Below are 27984 nucleotides of genomic sequence, written 5' to 3'. Positions count from 1 at the left end.
AGGGAGGAGGGGGGAGGGCAGAGAGAGCTGCAGAGGGAGGGGGGAGGGTACAGTACGTGAGGACACTGCAGGGTTTGGTTGGGCGCGGTGGGGGAGGTGGTGGTGGTGATGTAATCCAGGCCCCGCCCACCTACCGAGGATATAGATGGTGGTGTTTTGGTGGTCCACCTCTCCACACCGAGGACGTCCGACAGCTGAACAAGTCCTAAGACCGACCGACCGACGCTTAGTGAAGTTGTCCAGCTCCTGGTCGCTCCTCATCCTCCTCATCCTCCTCATCCTCGTCTCCTGGAAGCTGAAGCTCTGAGAGGTCATGGCGGGCATCGCTCTCCTCCTCCGGGTCCTCCTCCTGCTGCTCGGAGGGACGATTCTCCTCAACGGCATCCCTGCACAGAGGATCAGAGGCAAGTGCACCGAGCATTAACTTTTAAAGACAGGAGGTTTAAATCTAAGTTTAACAGGATGAAAATTAACTGTAAACTGGGAGAAATAAACTTTAAATAGAAGCTGAATGAATAGAAAAGCAGTGCAGGAGAGATGAGGTGCAGAAGATGGAGGTAGATGGGAAAATAAAGAGAAGAAAATGTGACATGAATGAGCTGCAAGGAGAAGAAACAAGGCAGGAATAAACAGTTTGTATTTCTATCAAAACGAGGGAAATAAAATGCACAAATAAACTGGTAACTATTAAATTAATAAACGAGTAAAACTGGATAAAAAACAAACTGTGTAATGTGATGCAGAAATAAGCAAGGTGCAAAAAATCTGCGAGCATATTGATTAACTTCCAGTAAAATAAACAGAAAACTGAAGAATTTCAGCTGAAAATGTTTCAAAGATCAAACTTTTCCTGCAGCTCAGCAGGAAATGAGCTTTGCAAGATGAGGGAGTCATGTCTGCAGCTTGTGTTTAAATCTCAGTATAAATAAAGTTTAGATTCTGATCATATCTTCAGATACGGAGACGACTGATAAAGATTAGTTTCCGGCGTGTTTGATCTCCCGTACAGGCTCGTACTGAACTGTGCCGGTGTTCGATTCTGACGTCGACCCTTTTCTCTTCTTGTGCAGGTTTTTGCTGAGTCAGCATCTGGCACTTTTTAAAACTTTGAGCTCTTCTGTTGAACTCTGCTGATGCATGTTGAGGTGGATTTGGTTTTTGCTCTGATGTTCTGCATCAGTCAGGTGGTGCAGGCAGGTGTGCAGCTCGCCCTGAGGTGGGCGGGGCTAATTCATGATATAACCTGTGATTGTTCCGCCTCATTGAGAATTTAAAGTTATGTAAGATGATAAAACCCCTTCAACAGAGGGGACGAGTATCAGAGCGACACAGTGGTCTGATGTGACGGAGAGGAGAGGGTTACGTCAACGAGCGAGAGACAGCCAAGACCGAGAGAGAGAGAGAGAGAGCGAGCTTCTCTTTCTGCAAAATTTTCATGTGTTTCTTTATATGGAAGTTTATTAGCGACAAAACTACTGAGTGAGCAAAAAAAAGTAATGAATGTTGTAAAAGAATAAAGAGCACTGAGGGACAGATCTGAAAGTGCAGAACAAGTTTCATATAAAATCCTGATTTGGTGTTTTTTTCTTTTTGTGTGAGGTTTTTGTTTCCTGCATCTGTTTTGTTTTGATTGTTTTTTTTTAGTTGTTTTGAAGAATGTGTGAGGACAACACGCCCGTATCCAACTGTGGGACTCATTACTTTTTCACACTTTAAGATGTTAAATAAAAAATAAAGAAGTTGATGGAGCTCCAGTTTACTGAGAGGACAGGATCTAAAACACATGTCACTTCAGCCTCAGGTCAAATCTGTTAAAGAAAAAAAAAGAAGTTGTTTACTGTTTACTTAATATGTAATATTAGCAATACCACATTGTAGAAATACTGAGTAATCTAACAAATCTTCATGCTTTTGTAGTAATAATTATAATAATACATCATTCAGATTCAGATTCCTTCATTTGTTTTTGTAGGAACATAAAAACAAAATAACATTTCACAGTAAAAAAACACCTTTCAGTGCAACATAAAAATATGAAATAATCACTGGATAAAAACGTATTAAATCAGTGCTCAAAGTGCAGTGGTTAGCAAAAATTAGCTAACTTATGTTTAATTTTAATTTTTCTGCACTCGTTTCCTCTCACACACTGGTATAAATAAAACATTTGTGTTGATCTGTAGGGGGCGCCAAACTGCCCCATCACTTTTATTGACATCATGACATTGAGAGTCGTTTGTTTTGTTTCATTTCCCCAGTAAAACGTCCAGAATTGTTCTATTTCCTTTCCCTGAAACTGGGCAGCCTTTAAAAGTCAAACTAAAATGTTTTTGAGTTGATCTGTAGGGGGCGCTAAATCACCTCTTGACATTTGTTAATTAGCTGATGCTCAGAGTCGTCGATTGTTTTAGTTTTTCGCCTGTTTTGACACGATGGTGCAGCCGTTTAGAGTCAAACTAAGATGTGTTTGAGTTGATCTGTAGGAGGCGCTACAGCACCACCTTATTCTGATTTCTACAGAGTTTGGTGGTAATAAAGTATTTCAGAGGTTTGTGATAGTCGGCAGTTTGGTTTTCCCTCTCGTCGTGTGAACCCAGTTAACCCAGTAAAACCAGCAGCAGCTCATTAGATGAGAGAGTTTGTATCAGAGAGTTTATTTTCCATCCCAGAGTTTTTTACTGTTCACAGCCACAGAAAGACTTCAGGTGATTCCTCTCATTAACACCACGACTGCAAAACATTATCGAGTTATCTTTAACGATCAATGAGCCTGTGAAAACAATAAATAATCAATATAAAGCTGCAGACAAACAATCCGAGTGTGAGTGTTTACCTCACTTTGCAGTACTTTGTGGTACTCTTACTTCTTCACACCCTGTACTGGAGTACTTATGTGTGTGGTACATTGTTATGTACTTTGGTTCTTCTTGTACTCCTGAGTACTTTAAGTTACTTTTGATTCTTTGTGGTATTGTGGGGGGGTGTGGTACTTTTTGTGGTATCTGTGGTAATCTTTGTGGTACTTACTCGGTCATATTGTACACTTTACAGTGGTTTTTACTACATTGTGGTACTTTTCATCTCTCTAGTACTTTACTGTGCCCTCTACTTTTCCTGTTTTACTCATGATACTGCAGTACTTGTGTGTCTTTAAACTGTCATAGCAGTTCTGTAGTACTCATGTCACTCAGTTACTTCCTGTGGTTGTTGGTTGGTCTTGTTGTTTACAGTACTTTGTTTTACCTTGGTTGTGTTTCTTCTCTGTGGTTACTGCTGGTACTTTGTTGTACACAGTTGCAGTACACAGGACAGTTTGTGGTACTTCAGATTCTTTGTGGAGCAGTTTGTCGTACGTCTTCTCAGTACATTCAGAGTTATTTGTTTTGGACTTTATTTCCTCTTCTGCTTCATGTTTTTCCTTCCTCTTGACTTATTTGCAACAGCTTAGCTTCTATTTTACTTTACTGTACTTTACTGTGGCAGTGCTTGTGTTGGAGGTGAAATATCTGAGCTGTAGTCGTTGTTAAAGCAGCGTTTTGAAGACAAATGAGCGTCATTAGGTTCATATTAGCCTGTTTTGACACAGAGTTTCTGTGCCAGCGAGTGAATAAAACGACTCCTGAACTTCTGCAGCTGTCGGCCTGTAACAGCAGAGTGAGACGTTATCCAGGCTGTTAGGAGGGAGGACTTTCCTCTATGTTAAACACAGGGTTTTTCAGAGGGGGGGGGTGATGTCTTTCATGTAGAGGTTTATCCCCTCCACTCAATCAGCTGCTGTTGGAAAGACTTGGACAGGCCGAGCGACGCTGCCAAGAACGAGCTGCATGACTCCACATGTCCGGCGTGTCGACCTCTCTGCAGGCTTTTCCCACACTGATCTGCAGGAACAAACACCCCCTGAACAAAACACCCTGGAACAAGGCCGATGTTCTCAACATCGAACACAATGTGCCTCTTGGAAAATCCAGCCCCCACCCGCCCCCCTCGAGGAAAACCAACACCGGGCTAATGATGGAGGCACAGGCTGTTCCTCGCGGCTCTGTTGACTCGTTCAGATCCGAGCAGGAGGTTTTAATGCCTAATTAGACCTGATTGTTTGGCTGTGCGGCAGCCCAAGGCGACGCAGAGAGTTAATCAGCTACAAAAACACAGTTCAGCAGGAGAAATGATCCTCACACTGAGTTTATCCCCTAAACTGTCCCATTACTTCATACTGTAAAACCTGAGCAGATACCTTCAGAATATCCAGGATCGTCCTGAATTTACAGGTTTATCTGCTAAAGAAGTGAATGTGATTGAAAGCACTGGAACAGCTACTAAATGGATGTTGTTTTGTCAGCGTATAACTTTGTGGAATTTGGTTCAAGTATTGTTCAGATTTTTCAGGTGAAATTTCTTCACAAAGGAAAACCAGTTAGTTCTGCAGATATAAGGAGCATTTTTTCTGGTTTTGAAATGGGTTTATAGAAATGATCCACAGTGGATGTTTGAGGTATTGACAGTGTCTGAAAGCTGAGTCCTCCTCTGTCTCAGTCCGTCAGAGCTTCTGAGTCCTGGAAAAATAAAAGAGTTTATAGTTCCTGAGGAAACCCAGTGGGACTGAAACATTCTGTACTTGTTAAAGTTTTAAAAGTCGACCGTGACGTTTGGTTTGAACCCTGGAGGAGCAGAGGTCAGGTCGATCTGCTGCCCAACGCCAAACATGTTCATTAACTGTTCAACCAGAGGGGGAGTCATAAAAACTCAGGGAGGTCAGTTTGTAGATGAGATATCCATCTCAGAAATGAGAGAGCATGAAATGAAATCAGTGATTCCTCGTACAGAACAGACTGAAGCTTCAGACTGAGAGGAAACATGATAAAGGTCCCGATCGTCGTCCTGAGGATCGTCGCTGTACACAGAATATTAATGTTTTCACATAGAGGGTGAAAACAGACGTTTGGATGATCAAACAAGACAAACGTCAAACAAACACGATAGTTTGTTTCACGTAGAAAACCAGTAAAGTACAGTAAAGAAACACAGTAAAGTAAATAATTGCAGTAGAGTACAGTAAAGACGGGATCAGAGTTTGATGTGCTTTATGTTTGAGGTGTTTCCTATAGATCTGTAATATCTTGGCATCTCTGAGCCTCTGTAGTAGTAGTGGAGGTATTTCTAGCAGCACTACTCCCAGTGTTTTAGTATTTATAGCAGTAGTAGCAGTAGCAGCAACACTAGTAGTAGTAGTAGTAGTAGTAGTATTTTTAGCAGAGTACTCCCAGTGTTTGAATCTGACCTCAGCTCAGTCTTTAAATCTCCTCGGAGCCAAAACAAACGAGTGAAGCTGCCAAACCTCTGAACAGGAAGAGAAACGTTACAACATGTCGAGGATCCACTGACTCACATCAAACAACAGCACAGGTTTAAATCTGCTGCTGCTCAATGGCACTATGGCAACAACAACAACTGAATGAGTTGGTTCTTTAAAATAGTTTCTAACTGTCCTTACTGTCTTCTTCTTCTTCTCCTCAGTTCGCCGTCAGAACATGAAGGTTCGGATCAACGCCACCGGCGACACCATTGTGATGAAGTTTGTGCGTCCGAGTCCTGACGTGAAGTTGGAGGGTTACATCCTGGGATACGGCAGCAGCATGTTCTCCAAACAGTTCATCCAGCTGCCTGAGAACGGACAACCCTACGAGACCGAGATGGGTAAGATTGGAGGGGCGACTACGGAAGCCGAAGGGTTTTATCTCAAAGGATTTCTATAGAGAGAGACCAGAAACATCACTGTATATCAGTACCAGACTCCATTGACGAAAACAGGGATTTTACTGGGAGCTGCTGGAATACCACTGCCTCCATCTGTTAGTGTGTCTGTGTTACTATATATATATATATATATATATATATATATATATATATATATAACACTGTAATATACACAAATCTTTTTTAGACTGATTAGTAAACACTAAGAGTTTTATTTTTAAAGTCTAGAATTTTCTTGTGGGACTGAATGTTTTTGTTTCTGTGTGTGACCAACAACCCTCCCACCCCCATGTCTAAACCCTGGTACCCGTGGGAAGCTGAATTTCTGCAGAAATACTTTTGGGGAAAACCAGAACGTGAGAAGCTTTGAGAAGGACTCTGCAGCAGCAGGTGGTTCTGATCCTTGTTCTGAAGCTCAGCCAAGAATTTCTATCCCATCGTGACAAGAAAACACTAAAAGTTATGATGGCGTGATGTGTTGAAGGGAGCGTATCATCAGCCGAAGCGAGAGGGTTAACAGAAAACCTGCTGAAAGTCGTCCTTCAGCACCAGGTCCTCCAGAGACCGGTTCTGTTTGTGCTCTCGCAGATTTTTGGGTAAATCACTGCAGCATGTTCTCACAGTTTGACCTCAGTGTTTGTGAAAGCCTGATAACTTTAATAACACTGATGCAGAGACATTAACTTTGTGTTTAAAAGTGTTACATTTCAGCTGGAGTTTGGTGGTGGATACTTGGAGACTTCTCTTGAATCTGTAAAACGTGAGAAGTCTTATTTTTCCTTTCCTAATAAGGGCCCAGGTTTCTCCATATGTCTGCAAACTGTGCGGTCAAAATGCCTCTAAATTTGGCTGAAGTTTGGTTGACAGATCACCACCACATAAGCTCTGCACTGTGTTTAAAAATGTCTCTGAATTTGGCTGACGTTTGGTGGTAGTCTTTTGGATACTTGGTCTCAGTTTCTCTCTGTGTGTTGGCAAGATGCTGAGTTAAAACGCCTCCAAAATTGGCTGGAGTTTGGTGCACAGCTCACTTCTTACTCAAGCGATCATGACTTATGCTGTGATAAAAAACATCAAGACGTGGCTGGAGTTTGGTGGACGTCTCTTGAATACTTTGTGCGAGTGTTAGCAAGATAAACACCTCTAAATTTGGCTGGAGTTTGGTGGACAGGTCACCAAGTCTTCAAGTCAGTGAGAGCTTTATGACCTTTATAAAATTGTCAAACTTTTGGCTGGAGTTTGGCAGTGGACTTTTGTATTCTTCCCAAAGAAGCTGAAGAGACTCTACCCCAGATCCTGAGTCAAAATGTCTTAAAATTTGGCTGAAGTTTGGTGGATGGATCAGCAACAACAATCCAAACATATTTCTTTGTTTAAGTCTTATCGACTGTGAGAGCTTCATTTCTTTCCTGATGATGGCGGAAGAACATTACCTGTTTAGTATGTTTAAAAACGTCAGAATTTTGGCTGAGGTTTGGTGCACAGATCTCCAACAACCCACATGTGTAGTAAATCTTTTATTTTAATAATTCAAATATGGTTTTTCCATCAGCTTCCTTTTTTGGCAGCATGTGAGGTGCTGTGTTCAAGCGCTGCTGGGAATATCAGACATCCCAGTCGTCCATGTTGCGTTTACTTTCCACTCTGAGGTTAAATTAAACCCAGAAGATAAATGACAAACAGATATAAACAGTTAGTTTCAGGAGGAAGTTCCAGCTCCACTGGGAGACTTTTAATTTAATCGCTGTTTCCATTTTCGTCGCTGCTGTTTCTGCCTCGAGGGCAACTGTCAATCAAAGAGCAGTGGGCGGGGCTGCGGTGTCAGAGCTGCTCTTAAACACTTCGTGTGGTGTTTACCTTCCTGGTTAAAAGCTTCAGTCGAGGACAATCCGTCAGCAGCCGAGGGAGGAGGAGGACGACCACAGTGTTGACTCTGTAAATCCGACGCTGCCGGTGGTTTCTGGGCTTTGGTTTGTTTCAGCCACAAACGTTGCTGCAGTGAAACTTTCTCTGCACCTTCCTCATGACAAACACTCGGCCGGGTTGAACTCCAACCTCCGTGACAAACGCAGCCAATAAATTTTCCCCCAAGACAAAAAAAGAAACAGTGAATGGCGATTAGCTCAGCTGACAGGATAGATGAGGTCAGGAGTGTGTAAAGAAACTGAATGAAACCTCCTCGGCTGAGTTTGTTTTAGGGACAAAGCTCCATCTCACTGCAGGAAATAAATCTAACTTAGTCCAGAGTTTAGTCTGAAGGAAGTCTGGTGCGGGGGAGAGATCTGTTAAAGAAGACAGTGTCATTCATCATCAGCAGCAGGTAGAGAGGTATCCACAGAGGGTTGATAAACAAGAGAGGGGCCTGTATTGACTGTAAACATTCACAGAAGTGTTAGTTAAAGGTCGTTCTGCCACAAAATGGAATGAATCTGCCTCGACCTGAGTGGAAGTTCACAGGAAACCTAGAAGTTGACAGTTCACATGTGAATAATTTCCAACAAAACTTCACTGTCCGCCTGAAAAACTGCAGAAATATCAAGTAAACAAAGGTTTTACAAAGACAACAGAGCAGGAAAAACCAGAATTTAATGGTCATTATAATAAAACATGTTAGCAAGATAAACTGCTTCAAACCTGGCTGGAGTTTGGTGGTCAGATCAACAACAACAACACAAACATTTACAGGTTCATTTATGATAATGTTTCTTTTCAATGTTTTTTTTTCAGTCTAATCCTCTGTGAGAGCTTTATTTCTCTGCTGATGACAGCAAGAACATTAAAAACGTCAGTATTTGTTTGGTGCACAGATCACTAACAACCAGAGGAAGCAAAAACCTTTGAATTTTAAAGTAATAATTATCATGAAAAGAGCAAATACAGTGTGTCAGACCTACAGCTGTGTTTGTGCAGTTTAAAGTGATAAAGACTGAAAGTAAAGCAAAGAAAAAGGAATGAAAAGAAGCTGAAACAGAGGGAAGAAAAGGAGAAAAGGGGCCGAGCTCTGGATGAAAATCAGATTATTATGAAAGAAGCTGTGAGTGTTTTCACATGTGGATGTTTAAACTGTCGTCCTTGTGTTTCAGCAGAAGTCGTCCTCTGTCTGTAATCGCTCACACGTGTGCGTCTGTTTTCTGTCCGTCTACCCTTTAAGGAGGTGGGGGGGTTGAGGGGGTTAACGGGCCAACAATACCCGCCATGACATCACCATCTTCATCACGTTTCCAAAACACAGTCGAACATTCCTCACATGTTTGTGCTGCTCTGAGCTCCCACAGGGGATGTTCAGGGTGGAGGAAGAACCTGGACTCGAGGTGGTTTTCAACGTCCTTGGTCTTGATTCTGGTCTTGATTCTGGTCTTGACTATGGCGCTGATTCATGGATATGTCAGTACCTCACAGAAAAACAAATGTAAACAGTCAAATATTTAGAGAATAAAATCAGGAGCAGAGCAGAGAGACCTGAGAGGAAAACCACAGTTTACTGTAGAGACATTTCATTTCTATCAACAAACAAAGAGACTGTTTGTTTGTTTCTGTGTCAGGAAAACAAACCTAATCTGATCTAAACCTGGATCCATGTCTTGTTTCAGACGCAGAGCCAAAGTACCTGGTGGCTGTGCAGCCAATCCCGGTCAACGACGTGAAGAAACACTGCACAGGTACGTCAACCACTTCCTGTTAGGGTTGAACTAAACCCGACAGGAGGTCTCACTCTGTCCTCACCTGTGTGCACAGGTAAGGTGAACCTGGAGAAGCCACTCCACCTGGTGATCGGCTCCGTCAGCCCGACAGCGGTGCTGCTGTCCTGGGGGAACTACCTTAAGACGCCCTACGAAGGGAACATCATGAACGAGTGTCTGGAGGACGGGTGAGAGCCGGGGAGGCGGGTGAAAAGATTTTGTAATTAAATGATGTGTTAGTCGTAATGAAAGAAGTTACGTGTACTGTATGTCATGCTAATGAGAAAAGAACTCATCCTGTTATCCACAAATCTAAAATATCTTGTAGTCCTACATCGTGATTGAGAGAAATCTGAATTACATAATCCAAATGTCATCTTTACAAGAGATGATCGCATTAGTACGTGACAATACAGTTTTTACATTTCATCATTATTTGATTGATTTGTCGTAATTACGAGAAAATATTTTGTAGTCATGAGAATGTGTGTGTCATTGTTACAAAAACTAATCTTGTAATATTTAAAAATGACGATACATGATAATTAAGAGAAAATGAGAGAAAAGAAACTGCAGTCGACAGATTTGTACATCACACTCACAAGACAAAAAGTCGTAATGATATGATTTGTGTCGCAATTTTAAGAATAACGTAATTTTCATGTCATAAAACAAAGTTATGAGAAAAAAAGCTGTAATTATGTCGTCTGTACCAAGAAAATATTTTAATTATGTAATTACGTGATCCGCATGTGATAGTTACAAATAAAACATCTGATAATTAGATGATCTATATATGATGATGACAAGAAAATGACTTGTAATTTTGTAATTGTGATCTAAAAAAACAAAACAAAAACAGGCTCCGACCTTTAACCCCACAGGAAACCAGATGTTTTCCTCTCTGGCAGCTTCCTGTCTGCAGAATTGAAAGAGTTACTTTCAAAATAAGAGCTGTTCCAGACAGAGAGAAACATGACTGATATTTATCTCCTGTAGAGAACAGACTGTTTATCATGTAATGGAACTGATAAGTTAAATCCAGGCTGAAATGAAACAAAAACCTGACATTTAAAACAAATGGAGCTGATTACAGGCGGAATATTTTAAGTTAGTTTAAGTCAGAGGGATTTTATATTCATTTTTTGGATGGGTTCATCTTTCTGGATCTCAGCGTTTTTCTAACTTTAAATAACCCAGAGACATTTTGTTTTTAGGAGTTTATATTATTGAATTTAATAAAGATGTTTTGGTTTTAACACTGCTGTGACCAAACATTAACACCTTCCCGTCTTTTTTCTTTTTTTTACAAAACTGTTTCTCCCTTATCAACATTTTAGACAAATTTCATTTTCCTATTCATACGATTCATCCATTTCCTTTACACTCTAGTTTTGAACGACCCCGTTCATTTGAAGCAGACTGAGGTCTTCAGATGTTGTTCTAGGGGGATGAAAATATCCAGTAAAGCTCAGGAAACCAACCTGTCAGTGACGGAAACAGTTTAAACTGCTATGTGGTAAAATATAAAATACAAACGACTGATTGTCAACCGATCAGGATCACCTTTATGGTCAGGACCCTCACATATGTTACAGATTCATCATAAAACTGTTCAGACTCTTTCATCTCTGACACGACAGGACGTCTTAGGTTTTCTGAACATGAAAGATTTTACCTCCTTTCATGTGTGTTTAAGGGCCTTCAGGCCTTTTCTCTGCGCTGAGCGGCCAAACCTTCAACCAATCAAGAAGATGAATGGTTTGACTTGAAACCCTGAAAACTCTGCTGCTGTTGTGTTTGAATCGTCCAAGCGTGTTGAGTGATATTACACCGACTGCAACGCTTTTTTCCATCGCCTCTCGCTCTCTCCCGCCTCCAGTTGTACATATTTTTTCCTTCCCTGTCAAATGAGTTGGAGGAGTCATTGGAAAGCCTGACCTAGGCGTCCTCTGCCACTCTGGGCGTCTTATTAAAAGCTAATGTCGGCTCCATCTGTCGAGTGTTTGGCTGAAAAACACAACACGAGGGGGTGAAAGTGGAGATCGGCCGAGCTGCTCGCCAGAATTAACAACACCTAATGGGAGAAGCTGTTTCCACGCTGAGGTCAGAGAAACCACATGGGCTCAAGACTTGGCCTCCGATTGTTCATGTCACTCATAACTCGTGCTTCGGGGTCTTTTAAGCCTCGGGAATGAGCATTAGCAAGGCGCTAAACTCCAGTCGTGGGCAAAGTCAATGAATCGCGCTAAGTCGCCTTTGATGTTCGTCAGGTCAGCAATGTAAATTCGTACTTTGGTTTACGACCAAATACCTACAGAGCTAAAGCTGTTCCTGGTTGTAACTTTGACTTTTTTAAATGTGAGAATTAGCTTGATAGTTTTGCTTAAGAGAACCTGGGAAGTACATGTTGTTCAACTCGTCTGTTTCCACCTCCAACCTCTGTCCTCTGTCTGCAGGTTTTACACCATCCGCTACAGGGAGAGGAACAGGAAGTGGAATTACCAGACCTGCCCGACCAGCGACACGGTCATCGACAACCTGAAACCCAACACGCCCTACGAGTTCGGCGTCCGATCGAACAAGGACGACCGTAGCGGCATGTGGAGCAAACCGGTCATCCACAACACCAACATGGGCAGTAAGGAATTGATTTTTACCAGAATTAGAGGCGTTGTTGAACTTGGTGTTTGCCAACAGCTTCGTAGTGTTTTCTACAACTAAACAACCAACTGCAGAGTAGATGATCTACTTCCTGTTTATGGAGCTAAAACTCACCTGGACGGAAATCGTTTTAGTTTTAAACATAAAAGAAGTCATATAAAGAACAAACTGTCCTCACTGCTTTTTCCCTCAACTGATTCTCAAACACCTTCTCTGTATTTCACAGATAAAAATGCACAGAAGCCGTACAAGATTCGCAATCCTCTCGCCAAGCCATTGGTACGTAACCACCTCTGAATGATCTTTAATCTCTTTATTCAAGCTTCAGTAACCTTTAACCAAATAGTTGGACTGTTAATTGAATTAAAAACCAACAAAATGAACCAGAATTACTCGAAAAATCGATGTATTAACTTTACCCACTGTTTTAGTCTTACTCTGATATCATGAAGGGATAATGAAATATTTATCGTACAATCACAAAATTCAACATTAATTTAGTAAATAAGTAAAGTAAATAAACGTAAATAAAGATGAACATGCTTTTTAGTTTTATGTTTCATGCTGTACATATTTCACTGACCATAGTCTCCATTTAATCAACAACAGGCCTAATGTGACACCAGTCGTCCACCAAAAGTCAAATGTATTCCTGATTTAAACTCTGTTTAAAGGTCAGAGCAGATTTCAGCTCAGATTTATGTGAGAGGAAGATAAAAGCCTTTAGGACCTCACACACACATTTCTGTCATGTCTCACTTCCTGTGGGCTCCTCTGCCTGTTAACATGTCCTCAGCACATGTATGTAGTATGACGTACAGCTCCCAGCAGACACACAGGTTCACGTGTGTGTTCTTTAAAGGTTAAAGGTCAAGGTTGTGTTAGTCTTAGCTGAGATCTTATTAAATTATTTTTCATTTTGTATTCCTGTGCACATGATTTATAACGAATTAAAGTTTATTTACATCTGTTTAAAATCAAAAAGAGTAAATTAAAGTCAAATTTACATTTTCAACTAAAGTAAATGTATATATTTTTATTTTACTTTTTATTGTATAACAACAACAAATAAGAATAATACTAATAATGATAGTAATAATGATGATTAATGAAGGAAAACATTGATTTAAAGGGGAAAAAACAACAGATTCAAATACAGAAGTCCAATTTGGACTTTTATTTTGAAGGTGTGTCTGAAATCTGAGATAAACCTCACCTGTCAGAAGTTTCTTTTGACATGACAGACAAAATCCGGGGGGAAAAACCCAGCATCCATTACTCACTGCTGCTCACAAACCTGAACATCACACAAATCCAGATTTAACAGAATAATAAAGGTTTATCTCGCTGGCTTTCAGCAGAATTTGAAGCTCTCCGATTGGATGTTTCTTACCTAGTAATTCAAACTGAAGAGATTAATTTTATAATAAATTAATCCTGAGCCTGAAGTCAGTGTTTTTTTGTTTTCCAGAAACCTCATGGACCTCACACTCTGTTCCCTCCTCGTCCTGGTAAGATTTAAAAATAGAATTAACAAACAGTAAAATCTGACTTGTTGAGGCAGCGTTTGTTGCTGCTTAGTCGTTATTTCCACCTGACATTACTCAAGGAATCTGTTCAGTGAGTTCACTGCAATCCACCTCCATCTGTTTCCATGATAATAAAGACAGAGAATAAAGGCTCTGACAGTCACTGCATGTTCAGGCTGGTTCCAAACTCAGTCTGCAGGAGAAGCTGCAGAAATGTCACAGAGCTCAGGTTCAGGACAGAAATACAGATCTGAGGTGAAATGTGGGCTATGTGTAATGTCTGAAACAAGAAATGTTCAGGACAAAATAAGAGACAGAGACAAGTCTGAATCAAAATAACAGAGACCAAGACGAGTCAGAGTCGTTGACTGCTCAGACTAACAAAGGTTAAACTGTCAGTGGTTTTATTTCCTGTGATCTCTCGACCTGTTCGCAGCTCTGCACAACCGGACGCAGCCACGACTTTCTCCTCCACTCAAAAACCCAGGTTTCTCCGGAGCTCCACGCACTTCTTTTGGTGATTATCTCCTCTTCTTCTGTTGTTTCCTCCATGCACACAAACACATTCAGACTTTTATTTTTCCACTCAGGGCTGCAGAGACATTTTCACTTTCATATACAGGAACTCAGCAGCTTCTGTTGGGTTCGACTGATCGGAAAAATACATTTTTGTCACAATAATTGCAAAAAACCTGCAGAAAAACCAGCATCATTGTCCAGTTTCATGCTGGAAACAGGCTCTGTTTTAAAATCAGCCTCAAAGTCCACATCAGTCGAACCTGACCGCTGCACTTTCACCTGTTTTACTTTGATGTTTATTTTCTTTCCCCTCATATAAAACCAAACATATTATTTCCCACAGCGCCACCTGAGAGCCAGCAGGAAACTTTACCTCTCCCCGGCTCTGCTGAGCCTAAATGGCCTCATGTGTCACTCGGTAACAAAAAAGACGCTCCTTTATTTGTCTAATCATCCAGCTTTATCCGCAGCCAGTCTTTACCTGCTTCGGCTGAGCCCAGTGATGCACCTGGGAGGGGAGGGGGCGGGGTCTGGGACATGCAGCTGTTGTGATTGGCTGCATGCTAGCATGCTTTGAGCCTAGTTAGAAAGTCCACACAAGTCTCGAAGGTGACGTCAGGTGATACGAGTAAGTTCACTTTGCCCCACGCAGACAGCGGCCGTGGCTATTATACTATTATAAACCACGCTGCTAAAGGTCATGTCTTAGCCACGATGCTTCATCTGTGCATCCGAAGAGTTCGTCGGCCGCCAGTTTTCTTCTTCTGCTTTTCTTCTTTCACTCTAAAATAATCTGTTGGTTTACGCATCACCTCCATCTTTTCTTTCTTACCTCAAAATTCAGTATTTTTCTCCTCTCAGAGCCTACTGATCTAAAATATATTTCTAACCAATTTATCAGTAAATCAGTGACAAACTCGAGTTCCATGTTCAATATTCAGTATTTACTCTTGATTCTGTAAAAAATGTCATGTTTTACACATATTTCACCAAATCTCCAGAGGGATCTTTGGAAACTTTTGTTACGTTAGGTTTAGCTACAAGTTTCATTGGATTTGAACAACATTCGTCAAACAACATGAGCCAATGATCCAGCAGAGTTAAAAGGTAAACAGAATGTTTTAGAACTTAATAATGGACTAAATAACTTGGTAGGATGGATATTTTAGCTCCATTTGTTGATGTGAAAAAAATGGTTGAGGTCAAAGGACATTTGAAGTTAATGAATCCAAACCTCTCTCATCTTATTTTACAGTGATTCAACTCACTTATGTGATGAACTCACATAAGAACCACTATTACTCAATGACCCCTCATCCATCTTTCCATCCATTCATTCCTCCATCTCTCTATCTGTCTGTCCACCTGTTCCTGTCTTCAGTCCTCACTGCCATGTTCGATCAGTCTGCATGACAGGACTGCATGTAACCAGTTCAGACGCAGACGTGGTTGGACTTTCCCACCAGGGAAAGACAACACAAGTCGTTCTGCTTAAATCCTCAAACTCCTCCTTGTCTGTCTGTCTCACAAGAACATTGTCTTCTGGACTTTTCTGTATTTCTATGAGGTACATGATTATGGGACCAGAACCAGACATTTGTTGGCCAAACAGAGAATCTTGTTTGAAAGTAGGACTGGTCAGAGAGTAAGTCAGCACATTACAGATCAGACCTGACATTCAGTACTTGGTTGGTTTTTAGGGTGAATACCCAGCCCTAAACCAAAGAAAATGAAAAAGACTTCCAAGCTTTCAAAGACATGTATCTGGTGACTTTCATTTCTCCATAACTGCTGGAGATGATGAGATGAATCAAAATACATGTCTGTTTACTTTAAGATACATTTCATCTGCTGTAAATCATCTGCAGACAAGAGGAATGATCAGACGATCAGATTCCCATGATTACAGTACCTCTCTCCTCTCTTGCTCCAGACAAAGGAAACACTGTTAAAAACGACTCCGACCAACTGGTGGATCCTCCTACTTCTGCCCTCCCCCGACTCCTGCCAACCAAAGCCCCTTCTGCCAGCACCACAGCCTCCCCCCTTACTAAATTAAACTCCTATGGTGACTTGCTTCAGGGGCAGACTACTAAGGCGCCCACTAATACACCTGAGAAGCCTCATAACCCTACTGGTAATTTCCACTTACCAACTTCCCTCTTTATTTTCTCTTTTTGTGAAATAATCGCCACGTTTTGGAAAACTGGATGGAAATCTTTTTGGATTACTGTGCTGTAAATTAATAAGACCCTTGATATTTAGAGGAGAGCATCTGTATCTCCAACAGACTCTTTATCACCTCCATGAAAATAAAAGTGTCGTCTACAAACAGTCACACTTTATAGACCAAGCTGCTGTTTACATTTCAGAATTGCCTCCTTTTAACATCAAAGTCAATACCTTGTGACCTTTTTTTAACTTTTCAGCTGAGTGTGAAATAATGTTGAAAGATGTTTGAAAGATGTCCACAAACATAACTGTTATTCTGCAGACAGCTAAAATGTTTAAGTGTTGTTTTATGTTTTTCTTCCCTTGATCTGTGTCTGTGACTTTAACCTCCACAAACATGACAGTGTCATCTGCAAAGAGTTAAATATCCTTAAAATATTTTAGCGCTTAGTCTGAATGTGACAAGCATCCAGGCTTTACTTAACTTTCATTTTAATTTGACAGGTTGTGGACCATCTCTTACACCAACAAATGTCTGGGTCTTTCCGGTGTTAAACCTTCTTTCTCCCACACAGCTTTCGGCAAATCACAGGATGGATCATCGCTGCTGAGAACAGCTCTGGCCAATGAGCGGGCCAAGAGTAACACCTGGGGTAATAATGACCTCATGAAATGCTTTCTGCAAGGCAGCCTTGCTCTTTCTGTCTTTGTCTGCTGTTAATCTGCAACCATCTCATTCCCTCGAGCTTCCAGTCGGCTTCCAGTTGAACTTGCAGCTGAGGTTTTGTCCACAGGAATGGCTGCTCGCTCCAGGAGATGCAGCTTTACACATATTTCGTCCAACATGGCCTCTTGGTGTCTGCATGCAGCACACAATCTTACAGTCATGGTTGAGTCATCTCAACTCATCAACAGCTTAAATGACTGTGGTTTCCTAAGATTGTGAATGCTTAAAGATTCATCATGATCCCATCAAATTCATATTGAGAAATATCTTAGATGTCACTGTCCATCAGAGAAACAACTTCCATCACTAACATCACCGCTCAGGGCTGCTGCAAGCTCGCTTGACTGGCAACTCAGATAAAGACAAAATCAGATTGTAACACAGACCTTGCAACTGTTTTTGGTCTTTTAGGTCAAGGCAGCAAAAGAACTCTCACCCCGTCGCTGCCTTTGCAGCCCTACAACTCGGCAGATACCACAGCCACCAGATCCATGAGGCCTGCAGCTAGAAACCCCCTCTTTCCCTACTCTAATGGCTTCAGACAGCCCCACTCTTCTTCTAGACCCAGTAACTCGTCCCCAACCACCGGGATACTCGGGGGTAATCCTCCTTGTACCTGTTTCTTGACTCTTCTCACCCTCTTTTGTTTCAGTTTGCCCCCCCTGAGACTTATGCTGCCCTCCAAAAAAGCCTAGAAGTGACGGAAAATTTTGACAATTTGTGCCCTCAAAATACCAGTTTACAACGGGTATACTTGGTTAATTCAAATATAATACGAAACACAGATTGCATATGGGTTAAATCTGATCTTGACCTGAGGGATGTTTGGATTTATGTTGGGTTTTATCTTTGTTACTTTGTGTTACCTTTAATATTGTGTTGAAGTTAAATCATCTGAAATGTAACTTTTAATTTAAGAATGATGTGAGTCTGAATTATCCAAATAAGTTTAATTAGTATTTTGAGGGAATGATTTGTCAAAAGGTTTCCTCATGATACTGGCCAGGCTTCACAGTGTGCAGCATAGGGGAATGATCTTAATCAACACAAAATGTGAAGTTACGGTCTCAAGGGGCTCAGGTTGATTGGCCTCCTTTTGATTTTTCTCATCAGTGCTTGGGTTTTGCAATTTGTCACGATTGTCTGTTTCATAAACACTCAGGTGAAGCTGACTTTGGGGTTTTGATTTGATTTGGTGTTGAAATCACTGGGTTCTGGTTTTGTCTCAGCTGATTTGCTGCATCATTTGACTTTCCTTTGATTTCAAAGGAAAGGAAAGGAAATCCTGACAGGTTGAATTCATCTCCTCACCTCACAGAGTCACATCTGTTTTCACACTTTAACAGTTTTACTCTGTTGTTTTTGACTTTTGTTTTCTGACTTACACCCACTTTGTTTTACTGTTGGCTGCTACATGAATCTGGCAGTTGAACAACCAAACAAGTCCATTTTAAGTTTGAATCCCTTGCTTGACTGAGGAAGTTAACTCATCCCATCTCATGATGTTTTACAAATAACTTTAGACTTATAAAAACAAATCAGATTTCTTCAGTGTTATTACTATTCCAAGGACTTGGATGGTTGTTCTATTGCTGGATTCGGTTTTCAGAGACAGTTTCTTTCCCTTCGTAACACTCAGCTTTCTCCCAACAGTAAATGGACAGCCGCACCGGGGCATTTCCCCACCTAAACCAGCCTTATGGTACAGACCTCGACTGGGTAAAACAAAAGACCTTGTTCGTTTTTTTTTTGTGTTCCATCATTAACCCTCCAGTCGCTTTCGCAGCATCTTCACCTCCGCAGCTCATGTTGGTGTTTTTGTCTTCATCCATTTTGTTTATTAATACTTTTATGTCCATTCACCCATCCATCCATCCATCCACCCATTGGTCTGTCCGTCCTTATTGCCTTTTTGTCTGACGTGTTTGCTGTTTCTAGTCGAGCTTCTGCAGGTCTTCAGCAAAGCTTCTGGCAGCGACTTCTTCAAATAATCAAGTGGATGTTGGAGTTGGAGCTTGATTATTTGAGTTGGTTACATAAGTCCAGTAACAGCAGCAGATTATGTCACTGTGTGTTCTTGTGGTGGTGGTGGGGGATGTTTTAAACGTCTGAGTTTGAGGTTGTGGTGGGGGGTTTTGAGTCTCTCTCAAAGTTCTCACAGAAACCAAAGCAGTTTCTCTGAGACCTGTTGGGGCTCTCTGGGCTACAGAAAGTTTTCTATTACAAATTTTATCTGATAAACATGTAAAAATGATTTGGCAAATATACAGAAATGTGAAGGAGATCAAGTTTCATTTAGCTTTCAAACTTTCCTCAGTCTTTCTCAGGAGATTGAGTTTAAATAAATTTATTACATGTGTAAGAAAATTCCATCCACTGAAGACCAAGAGATGCAGTTAAAAAGCCCCTGAAAAAAGCTAGTGGACCTGAGTTAAAATGTTTTGTCTGAGTATTTTGTTTTACTTTATACCAAGAGTCCTGAAATCTGGGAAACAGATTTGTCATATTTTACTATTTTTCATGGTTGTTAATCTCTTTACTCTTTAAATTATCCCCAAATGTTTTTAAATCTTTTCACAAATATCCAACATCCCCACATTTCCCTAAAAATATCTTTGGAAACTTTGGGTTCTCCACAATATTTAAAAATAAAAAAGGTTCAATCTGTTTGTAGAGTTCGGAGGTTAATAAGTGACATTACGTGTTGTTATGTAATACGTAATTGAGTATGTTTATACAGAATTGTATAATTATTAACACGTGTTAAGACGTAAATAGGGCCTTTACTTTTCCACCTGGTATTAATAAGTGTTCTTGTTATCTGAATTCTTTCCACTTTATGATCAAGTGGTCCAGACCACCTTCGAGTCTGGATGATCCAGTTGCATTCTGATCGCAATTTACAGCAATTTTTTCGCATTTAGAAAGAGATCCAGATACAGATCCTATGGTAATACCAGGTGGAGACAGGGTCTAGATTCTTGATGATCTTTGTCATTGTGCATGATTTCATGGTGTGCATGGGGCATGAGCTGGTTTTTGGTTTTCCTTTGTTCTGCTGTATGTTAATATCTATAAAAGGTTGATCCAGGACATTTTGACAGGAACTCCTTTGTGTTAAAAATGCAAAACAGTGGAATGCTCGAGGAGTTGAAAGCAGCAATGATTCAGTGTTCAGACAAAGGTAGAAATAAGTCTTAATCTCAGTGCCTTTCCTGCTGCAGTGAACAACTCATTGCTGGAAGACAAGAAGTCTGAATTCCCTGATGTGTTTGGTCGTTCGGGTCCCACCGTTGAAGAGCGGTTTTATGGTTGGTAATGGCATGAATCTCGCCTGTCTGCACCCAGAACTTGCCCGTGCCGTGTGCTGACTGGCGCTTCAGTTGCTCTACAGCGCCAAGACTGCATGGTTTGGCCTTGTTAGATGTCCAGAGATGAAGCTTTAAAAGGACCAGGAAAGAAAACACCAGTCGTCAGCTTGAAAGCTTTGGCTAAAGGCTTCAGCAGAGCCTGTGGAAAATACTTTCCCTTGTCGGAAAGTATGTGCTCTTGTGATCGTTAGCTTACTTTTTAAGAACTTCACTTTGCCGAGCTTTGAGCTTTTTGTCGCCACAGAAACTTAAAGAAACTGTTTCTAATTAGCCTATGACCAACCTGCCGTCTGGATTGGACTATTTGGTGTTATTTTAAATTTTCCTGTCCAGGGTCCACGTGCTGCAGCCTTTGCTTCTTGCTTGATTGCGAGTATTGTAAGTGCCATGAGCTTCAGACAATGTTGCTGCAGAGATGCCGTGTTTAGAAAAGCCCTCACGCAACCAGGACAGCATGGCGTGCATTGAGCAGTTTTCATCAGAATGTGGAAACCGCTGTTTGCTTTTTATTTCAGGGTTGTTTGTGTGAAAAGAGAAAAGCATACGAATATTTATTTTGTTTACTCTTGCACTGTAATCACGAGACATTGCTGAATATGGAATATAATTACAGCAGTTTCCACCATGAATTTGTTTGAAACACTTCTTTGAATCATTTTCTGAATGTTGTACCTCTAATAGCTCCATATTGTGTTGACAGAGCTCTGATTGTATGTTCAAGAATAATAGAGGCTTTACACAAGAAAGGAGAAGAGTTGTTTGAAGCCCAAATAATTTCATGTAAACTATATTTCAAAGAACAGTAAATATTCACTGAAGCACAGTGCAACAGGCAGCCTGGCGTCTCCTCTGCCATCGTACAGATTTACATGTGACTGATTGAAAGGAATGCGTCTGTATTGTTTCATGTTACGAGCTAAAATGTTTCAGGACTCCACCATCTTTCATGTTCCTGGCTTTGCATTTATTCCATTTAGTTTTGGAACCAGATCAATTCCTTGATTGTGAAGAATTTTGGCTTCTCCCTAAATGAAAGAAGGGGGTGGGGAGGGGTAATTGGCTGCAGGTTCTGGACTTCAGCCTGAAAAACACATACTCTACAACTTCGTGGAATTACACGGGATTGTTCATGTTTTCAGGTTCATTTGGCATTTGGAAATGGGTATCGAGTTCCACCTCAGGAGAGAAGAATAGATTTTCCAGGAGATTAGAAAGCACCTAGCTAGAAAATGTTGATGTGAAACCTTCAGTGTTTGCATTGTTTAGACAGAAAAGTGAAACATGTCTGAATTTGATTACAGCACAGACATGTCTGTCATGTAATGTAACACTTCAAAAAGTTATGAAAGCATTTTATATTAATGGTGGTGAATGGAGTGTTCCACTGTTTTCCATTAAATACACCCTGAAATGTTCAAAAGCATCGTCTTGTAAATGTATTCATCTTTTGAACAGAGCCACAAATCGTTGGCTTTCGGCTGTTGTAGGAAGTTCACAGATCAATATATGATGTATGTTGTTCCAGGATCCCCTGCTCACCCGTCCATACCGATCAACAAGAGACCAAATTTGGTGGGGAAACCTGGAGAAACAGGTAAGACCTGAAAAAGAGTCAAGAAATGATGAACAGCATCTGTTCCCTCAGGTGGATGTCTTCAATCAAAGCATGTTTAGATATCACAATGCTATTTTTTACTTGAAGACAGATGATGATCAAGTTTTCTCTATGTTCTCCATCAGACAAGATGAACAACTTTAAGGAGACGGACAAGTTGCCAATCCTGAAAGTCCCACCAAGCAACTGCCAAGCCAACCAAACAGGAGCGGAAACAGACCACAACCATCACACCAACAACAACTGGTACAGAAATATGCAGTTCTTCTTCCATCTTCCTCTCCTCAGGTGCATGTTTAACCAACACAGGACTCATGTTTGAACATGTGAACGTTCTGAGATCCTCTTCTTTCTTTGTTTACTGTTTTAGCAAATCGACAGGAAACTTGGGAGGACTCTGACCTGTTTAAATCTCAGCCGACCTCTGACCTTGATGCCATGGGCAAGAAACGTTACGTGGGTGAGCAGAAATAGACTCCTTGGCACTTTGCACAAGTGAATTGATCCAAACAGATCAAGGACACTGACTAATCAACCCCCTCCTCCTCCTGCAGCACCTCACGTTGTCTACCAAACAGGCAAGAGGCCAGACGAGCCTTGCTCCATCACCTCCTCTCTCAACTACTTCCCTGAGGATGAACCTGGCGAGGCGAATGTGACGGCACCGCCCAAGAATCCGCCCTCCAACCTCACCGTGGTGACGGTGGAGGGATGCCCCTCCTTCATCATCCTGGACTGGGAGAAGACTGACAATGACACCACCGGTACGAACAAATAAGATGTTAAAATTTTTGAGCTTTTCACGGCTTCATTTTTTAGTTATGGCCTCCATTTCCAAAAGGCCCTTCAGAGGATTTGCAAACTTTACTCATTCCAATTTTTATTTCTAGCAATAACTTGCTAAAATTTCATCCAACCTACCTTTTACTCATAAATATCCCCATAAATAAGCAGAAAATACACAACATGTAGTAGATTTGATTGATCTTGTATCCCAGTGAAAACCATGTTCCTCTATTTAAACAAACATTTTGGGGAATCTTCTTTCTTGCAGTCCTTCCCAAAATCTTTCTTGAAATGTTTCAGATGGATGTTATCAGCTCAAAGACTGGACCTCACTTCAACAAAAGGAGTCAGGACCAAAGCTGACCAGTTTTATAGAGTAGTATGATTCTGTTGGTCATGGTCATTCTGTTGTCCTCTCCTCAGAGTATGAAGTAATCTCCACCGCCAAAGGACCTGATGGCGAGCAGGTTTCCATCCTGACCACCAACCAGACTCACACTGCTGTAGAGAACCTCAAACCTGAGAGCAGGTACGCTCGACAACAGGCTTTAGTCAACAAGTCGTCTGAGTCAACTCAAAGTTGATACCAAGATCAGGTTTTTTGGATCTGGTCTTTAAAGGTCAAAACCAAGGCCTGACTAAAACTGGTGAAGAGCCGTACCAAACCACAGAGATTCAGATCTGTTGACTTATTTGTAAGAAAATGACTCGAGAAAACATGAACATGAAAAGGTTATATATGACCACATGGTGCTCGCTCTATTTTGAAATTTAGGATTTAAACATTGCATCAGAGCAGGTCTATAAAATGAAGCGTTCAGATCTGACAGAACGTCTGCTGCTTCCCGCTCAGCTGTCCAAACACGCCAAGGCAGTCGAGCAATTAGAGTCGAGCCGAGCGTCACGGCCAGACATTCAGGGAGTAAAATAAGCAGAGTTTGTCCGTCACGCTCACTGAGGTTTTAATGAGCCTGGAGATGGGAAAACTATTTGGTGTGAAGGAAGGTGGTTGGAAATGAAGCCTGGCACGTGTGGACGACTCTGAGCGCCGACATCAGCGTCCAACAGCACATAGCTGCAGGCTGAGGTGGTTTTCTTCACTGAGGTGAAACCGTACATGACGTTAGAAACTATTCCACCTGTTAAAAACCACTGCAGCAAAATAACAAGTAGAGTCATAGTGGACTAATTCCACTCTGTAAAAAATACTCCACACATGACTGAAGGAAGGTTTTGAATACAGGGCTTTCATTTGTGATTGAGGTTTTTACATTGTTGTATAGGGACTTTTACTAATGTGAAGGAAATAAGATCAAAGTTTTATCTCCAGGACGAACAGGAAGCAGAATTCCCTCCAAACTTAGCTGATGTTAACGTGGAACTGTAGCGCCATGTTCTTAACACAATGAATTCACCTTTTCTCTGTGTTTGTTTCTAGTTACGAGTTCAAGGTGAAGCCAAAGAACGAGCTGGGTGCAGGTCCTCCCAGTGAGCCGGTCTCCTTCAACACTGAGTCAGGTACAGTAACGCAGAGTTCCCCTCCACCAGTCTGCTGGTTTCACTTCAGTGTGACTAAAAACAACTTTCAGGATTTCACAGTGTTTTCTTTCTTTTCTTCTTTTAGCGGATCCTCGAGTGAGCGAGAACGTTTCAGGTGAGGTTTAGTCACTCACATGATCATGGTCATCAGTACTGAGCAGTACATTTTAATCAATGAAACCCTCCTGTCTCTGTAGGTAAAGACGCCATCTGGACTCAGTTCCCCTTTAAGACGGACTCGTACTCTGACTGCCACGGTAAACAGTACGTGAAGAGGACCTGGTACCGCAAGTTTGTTGGCGTCCAGCTGTGCAACTCGCTCAGGTACAAGATCTACCTGAGCGACACGCTCAATGGTGAGTGGTGAGATGGATTTCCCAACAGAGCATTGGATTGTAACAAGACTGTGGTTAGATGTTGATCAGCTGATCCGTTTTTGTCCATTTTCCTGCTCAGGTAAATTCTACAACATCGGAGATCAGACCGGCTTTGGTGAAGATCACTGTCAGTTCGTTGATTCGTTCCTGGATGGAAGAACAGGCCGGCAGCTCAGAGCCGACCAGCTCCCAGACAGACCTGGTGAGAACCTGACTTCATATAAAACATTTAGTTTGCAAAAATCACAGTCCTTCTGTGTCAGATAATGACACATATATTTTTAGATTTAGTGTGACTTCCTGAGGATACCATTATCTCTGATGTCCTTTCAAAATAAACCTCCAGAGTAGAGGTCACAGAACTACTTCAGTATCACAGTGATTCAGAGCGTCAGGAAAGTACCAGAGTAATCAGTATTCATCCTCTGGGAATCATGAATGTTTGAACCCAGTTTAATAACAATCCACACAGTAGTTGTTCTGATATTTCATGGGTGTATTTTTAAGCTACAAGCAGTGGTTTCTTTAAATTTCAGCTGTTGATGCTCCAGTTTGTCGTCTGTGATGTGTTTCTGCTGCATTCAGGGAACAAGTAGTCGAATAGTAAACCACAGTATTTAAAGATTGGACTGTACAGCCTTTAATCTCCAACACAAGTCATTTGTCACATCTGGTTTTGTTGTTTCTGGTCCAGGTTTCTACAGAGCTGTGCGTCAGGAGCCCGTCCACTTCGGACAGATAGGAGGTCACTCCCACGTCAACTACGTCTCATGGTACGAGTGTGGAACGCCCATCCCCGGCAAATGGTAAACGGACTCAGAGTCGTCCTCGGAGAAGCCTGAGAGAGGATCGGTTGCCCAGGCTGGGATGGCGATGACAACAGGAGGAGGGGGACGTCCAAACTCCCTCCACTTCATGTTCCACCACCGTACCCAGTGCTGTAAAAACATGTACAGGACATACTCGTCAGGGAATTTGTAATGAGAGAGCATTTTTTAAAAACATGTAATAGCAAACGTGCATCATCTTTACTATTTATCAAGCAACAAGGCTGAAGTGATAAAAGAGCAGGAAGATACGTGGAAGTTTGGTCACTCTCTGCAGCGTTGGGGGGAGGCAAACTCACGCTAGATATATTTTATTTTGTGTTAAAATAATGGGAAGCTGGCTCCCTGGAATACTATTTTCATAACTTGTGAGATGTTATTTATCAAAAGGTCTTTGATTACATTTGGTCACGAGGGCGAGAAGTCACAGGATTGTCTGGTGTGCAGTGCTTCTGCTGTTCCTCTGGTGTAGATTTACAGAACATTGTGTTTGTTTTCAGTTTGAGCTCGTTCCTGTTGATTTGCATTAAAAAGGCAGAAGGTTTAAAAAAGGAAACCAGGCAGCATCCTGCTTCACTTTCACACAAGTCTGTGCGTTAACAACTGTCTCCTACTGGGGGCTGTGAAGCAAGATGGATGCTCAGTGTAGAGAATATAGAAACTGTGTGATAAACTTGCTGGATATTTGCTATTTTCTGCCTCATGAATGTGCTCTAAGTACATTAACTGACTACAGAAGACCCTGACAGTTAATTACCAACCTGCTCCACTGACAAAAAATGCCAATTTGGACAAATATATTGGATGAAGTTTATCCTTTTCTTCTATACAATGTCAGAGAATAGAGGATACTGTTCTCTAATGGCTCTTCTTTGTCCAACCAACAATCCCAAACTGAAACAAAATCACATTTGAGAAGCTGAAACCATCAAATATTTGGCCTTTTTTTGCTAAAAAATGGACTTGATTTAGTTGATGAATCATTGCAGCTGTGGTCGTAGTCTATAAAACATATCATGCAGGTCTTTTTCTCGGTGCTTCAAACTAATCGTACATTTTTGGGGCCTGAAACTCATCAGTCAGACGTCGACACACCAGCTGTGTTGATCAAACGCTGCCTCCACTGCCTTCAGCCTCACACAGGGGAAACTCGCTGGCGTGAGGCTTCTACACTTGCAATTTGCACAACAGAAATGTATTTATATGTATATGGAGAGAATGTAGTTTTTCAATACATTGTTGCAGATGCATTTCCCTCATCATGGCCTTTTTAAGTGTACTATAACATGTCTTCTTCTTCTTGTTGCCTCATGCTAAAACAGGGCGGGAAGCATACCATTCAGCGAAATGGCGAGTAAATCATAAAATACATGGATTCAACAAACCTGCTTTTTATTTTTCAGAAGAGTAAAGAACCTCTAGACTTCAGCTGTGGCCTTGGCGGGTATTTCAAATGATTAAAGAAAGGCTAGCAACATTAGCAAAGCTATATCAATGCTGCGTGATAGCTACATGGCTAGCTAACTAAAGTTTCCTGCCTCCCAATGAATTCGTATTTTCCCTTAAAGAATTGTACAAACTTCTAAATGACTGAAATTTCCAGGGCAGGAACCTAATCACATAACCCAACTACTTGGAAGTCTAAACCAAATCTGGGCTAGCTAGGTTAGCGAGGGTAAAGCTATGGCTAATTGTTTCCATGGCTATCTTGATAATTAAGCTTAGACACCAGCTTCATTCGCTCAGACGTTCATAAAATTTGTTTACGTTCATAAAATATCTGGCTAGCTAACCAGATACTCGTAACAAATAGCTGAACTAAGTAGCCAGATAGACATGGAAACATTGTGACTAGACATCTCGCAGTTGATGTAATTTTTTTCTAATTTTACAAACCGCTACATGACTGAAATGTCCTAAAATGCTAATTGCATTTTATAGTTTTAAAAATTTTGCTTGTTGCTGCCATTAATTTCCTGTCCCGCCCTCACCCCTCACCTCACCCACCATAATATGGAGGGTGATGGAGGCGGGGTACGCCATCCAAATGATGCAGGGCATTTTCTGATTCTTTTTCAGGATGTAGCACCGTCCTGATCAGACGCTGTCTCCTGAACGTAAACAGTGTACTGTGCCTTTAACTTTCAGCTGGAGCCCTGACTGTATTCATGCATAGACCCCATTATTATAAAACAGGGATCATTTAAAACAAGAGAGTGCTTTAGGGAAACCAGAATGTATGTTAACATGAGGCTGTGTTGTTGATGTTTTTCTACATAAGTTTGTTTCTATATTGATTTTCAACAATAAAGAAGTTTTGATTCCTTTTTTAAAATTGTCTTCTGTCATGTTTTGTTTCTAGGTAGCTAGTATCATGTTGTTATTCAGGCTATAAACCACATCTTGATTGAACAGGACAAGTTA

The 27984-nt window shown here is 41.3% G+C and overlaps 1 protein-coding gene across 1 annotated transcript; it reads left to right on the top strand.

Moving 5' to 3' along the window:
• The first annotated feature begins 19 nt into the window (after positions 1–19).
• On the top strand, positions 20–27895 carry LOC108873672 (target of Nesh-SH3-like). Its single transcript, XM_018661975.2, is given in 25 exon segments — positions 20–404; positions 5515–5694; positions 9345–9413; positions 9490–9622; positions 11894–12075; positions 12325–12377; positions 13570–13609; positions 14064–14144; positions 14490–14564; positions 16080–16283; positions 16894–16971; positions 17457–17645; positions 18699–18764; positions 20270–20356; positions 21942–22010; positions 22157–22209; positions 22211–22277; positions 22402–22491; positions 22586–22795; positions 23241–23346; positions 24256–24335; positions 24442–24471; positions 24554–24712; positions 24813–24935; positions 25428–27895. Coding segments are annotated over 25 exon segments (2631 nt in total). The 5' UTR covers positions 20–313; the 3' UTR covers positions 25544–27895.
• Positions 27896–27984: the final 89 nt, after the last annotated feature.

The sequence above is a fragment of the Lates calcarifer genome, linkage group LG7_2 (genome assembly GCF_001640805.2).
Source record: "Lates calcarifer isolate ASB-BC8 linkage group LG7_2, TLL_Latcal_v3, whole genome shotgun sequence".
Lineage (NCBI taxonomy): Eukaryota > Metazoa > Chordata > Actinopteri > Centropomidae > Lates > Lates calcarifer.
The sequence above is the reverse complement of the archived record's forward strand: the minus strand, read 5'-3'. Positions and strand labels throughout refer to the sequence as shown.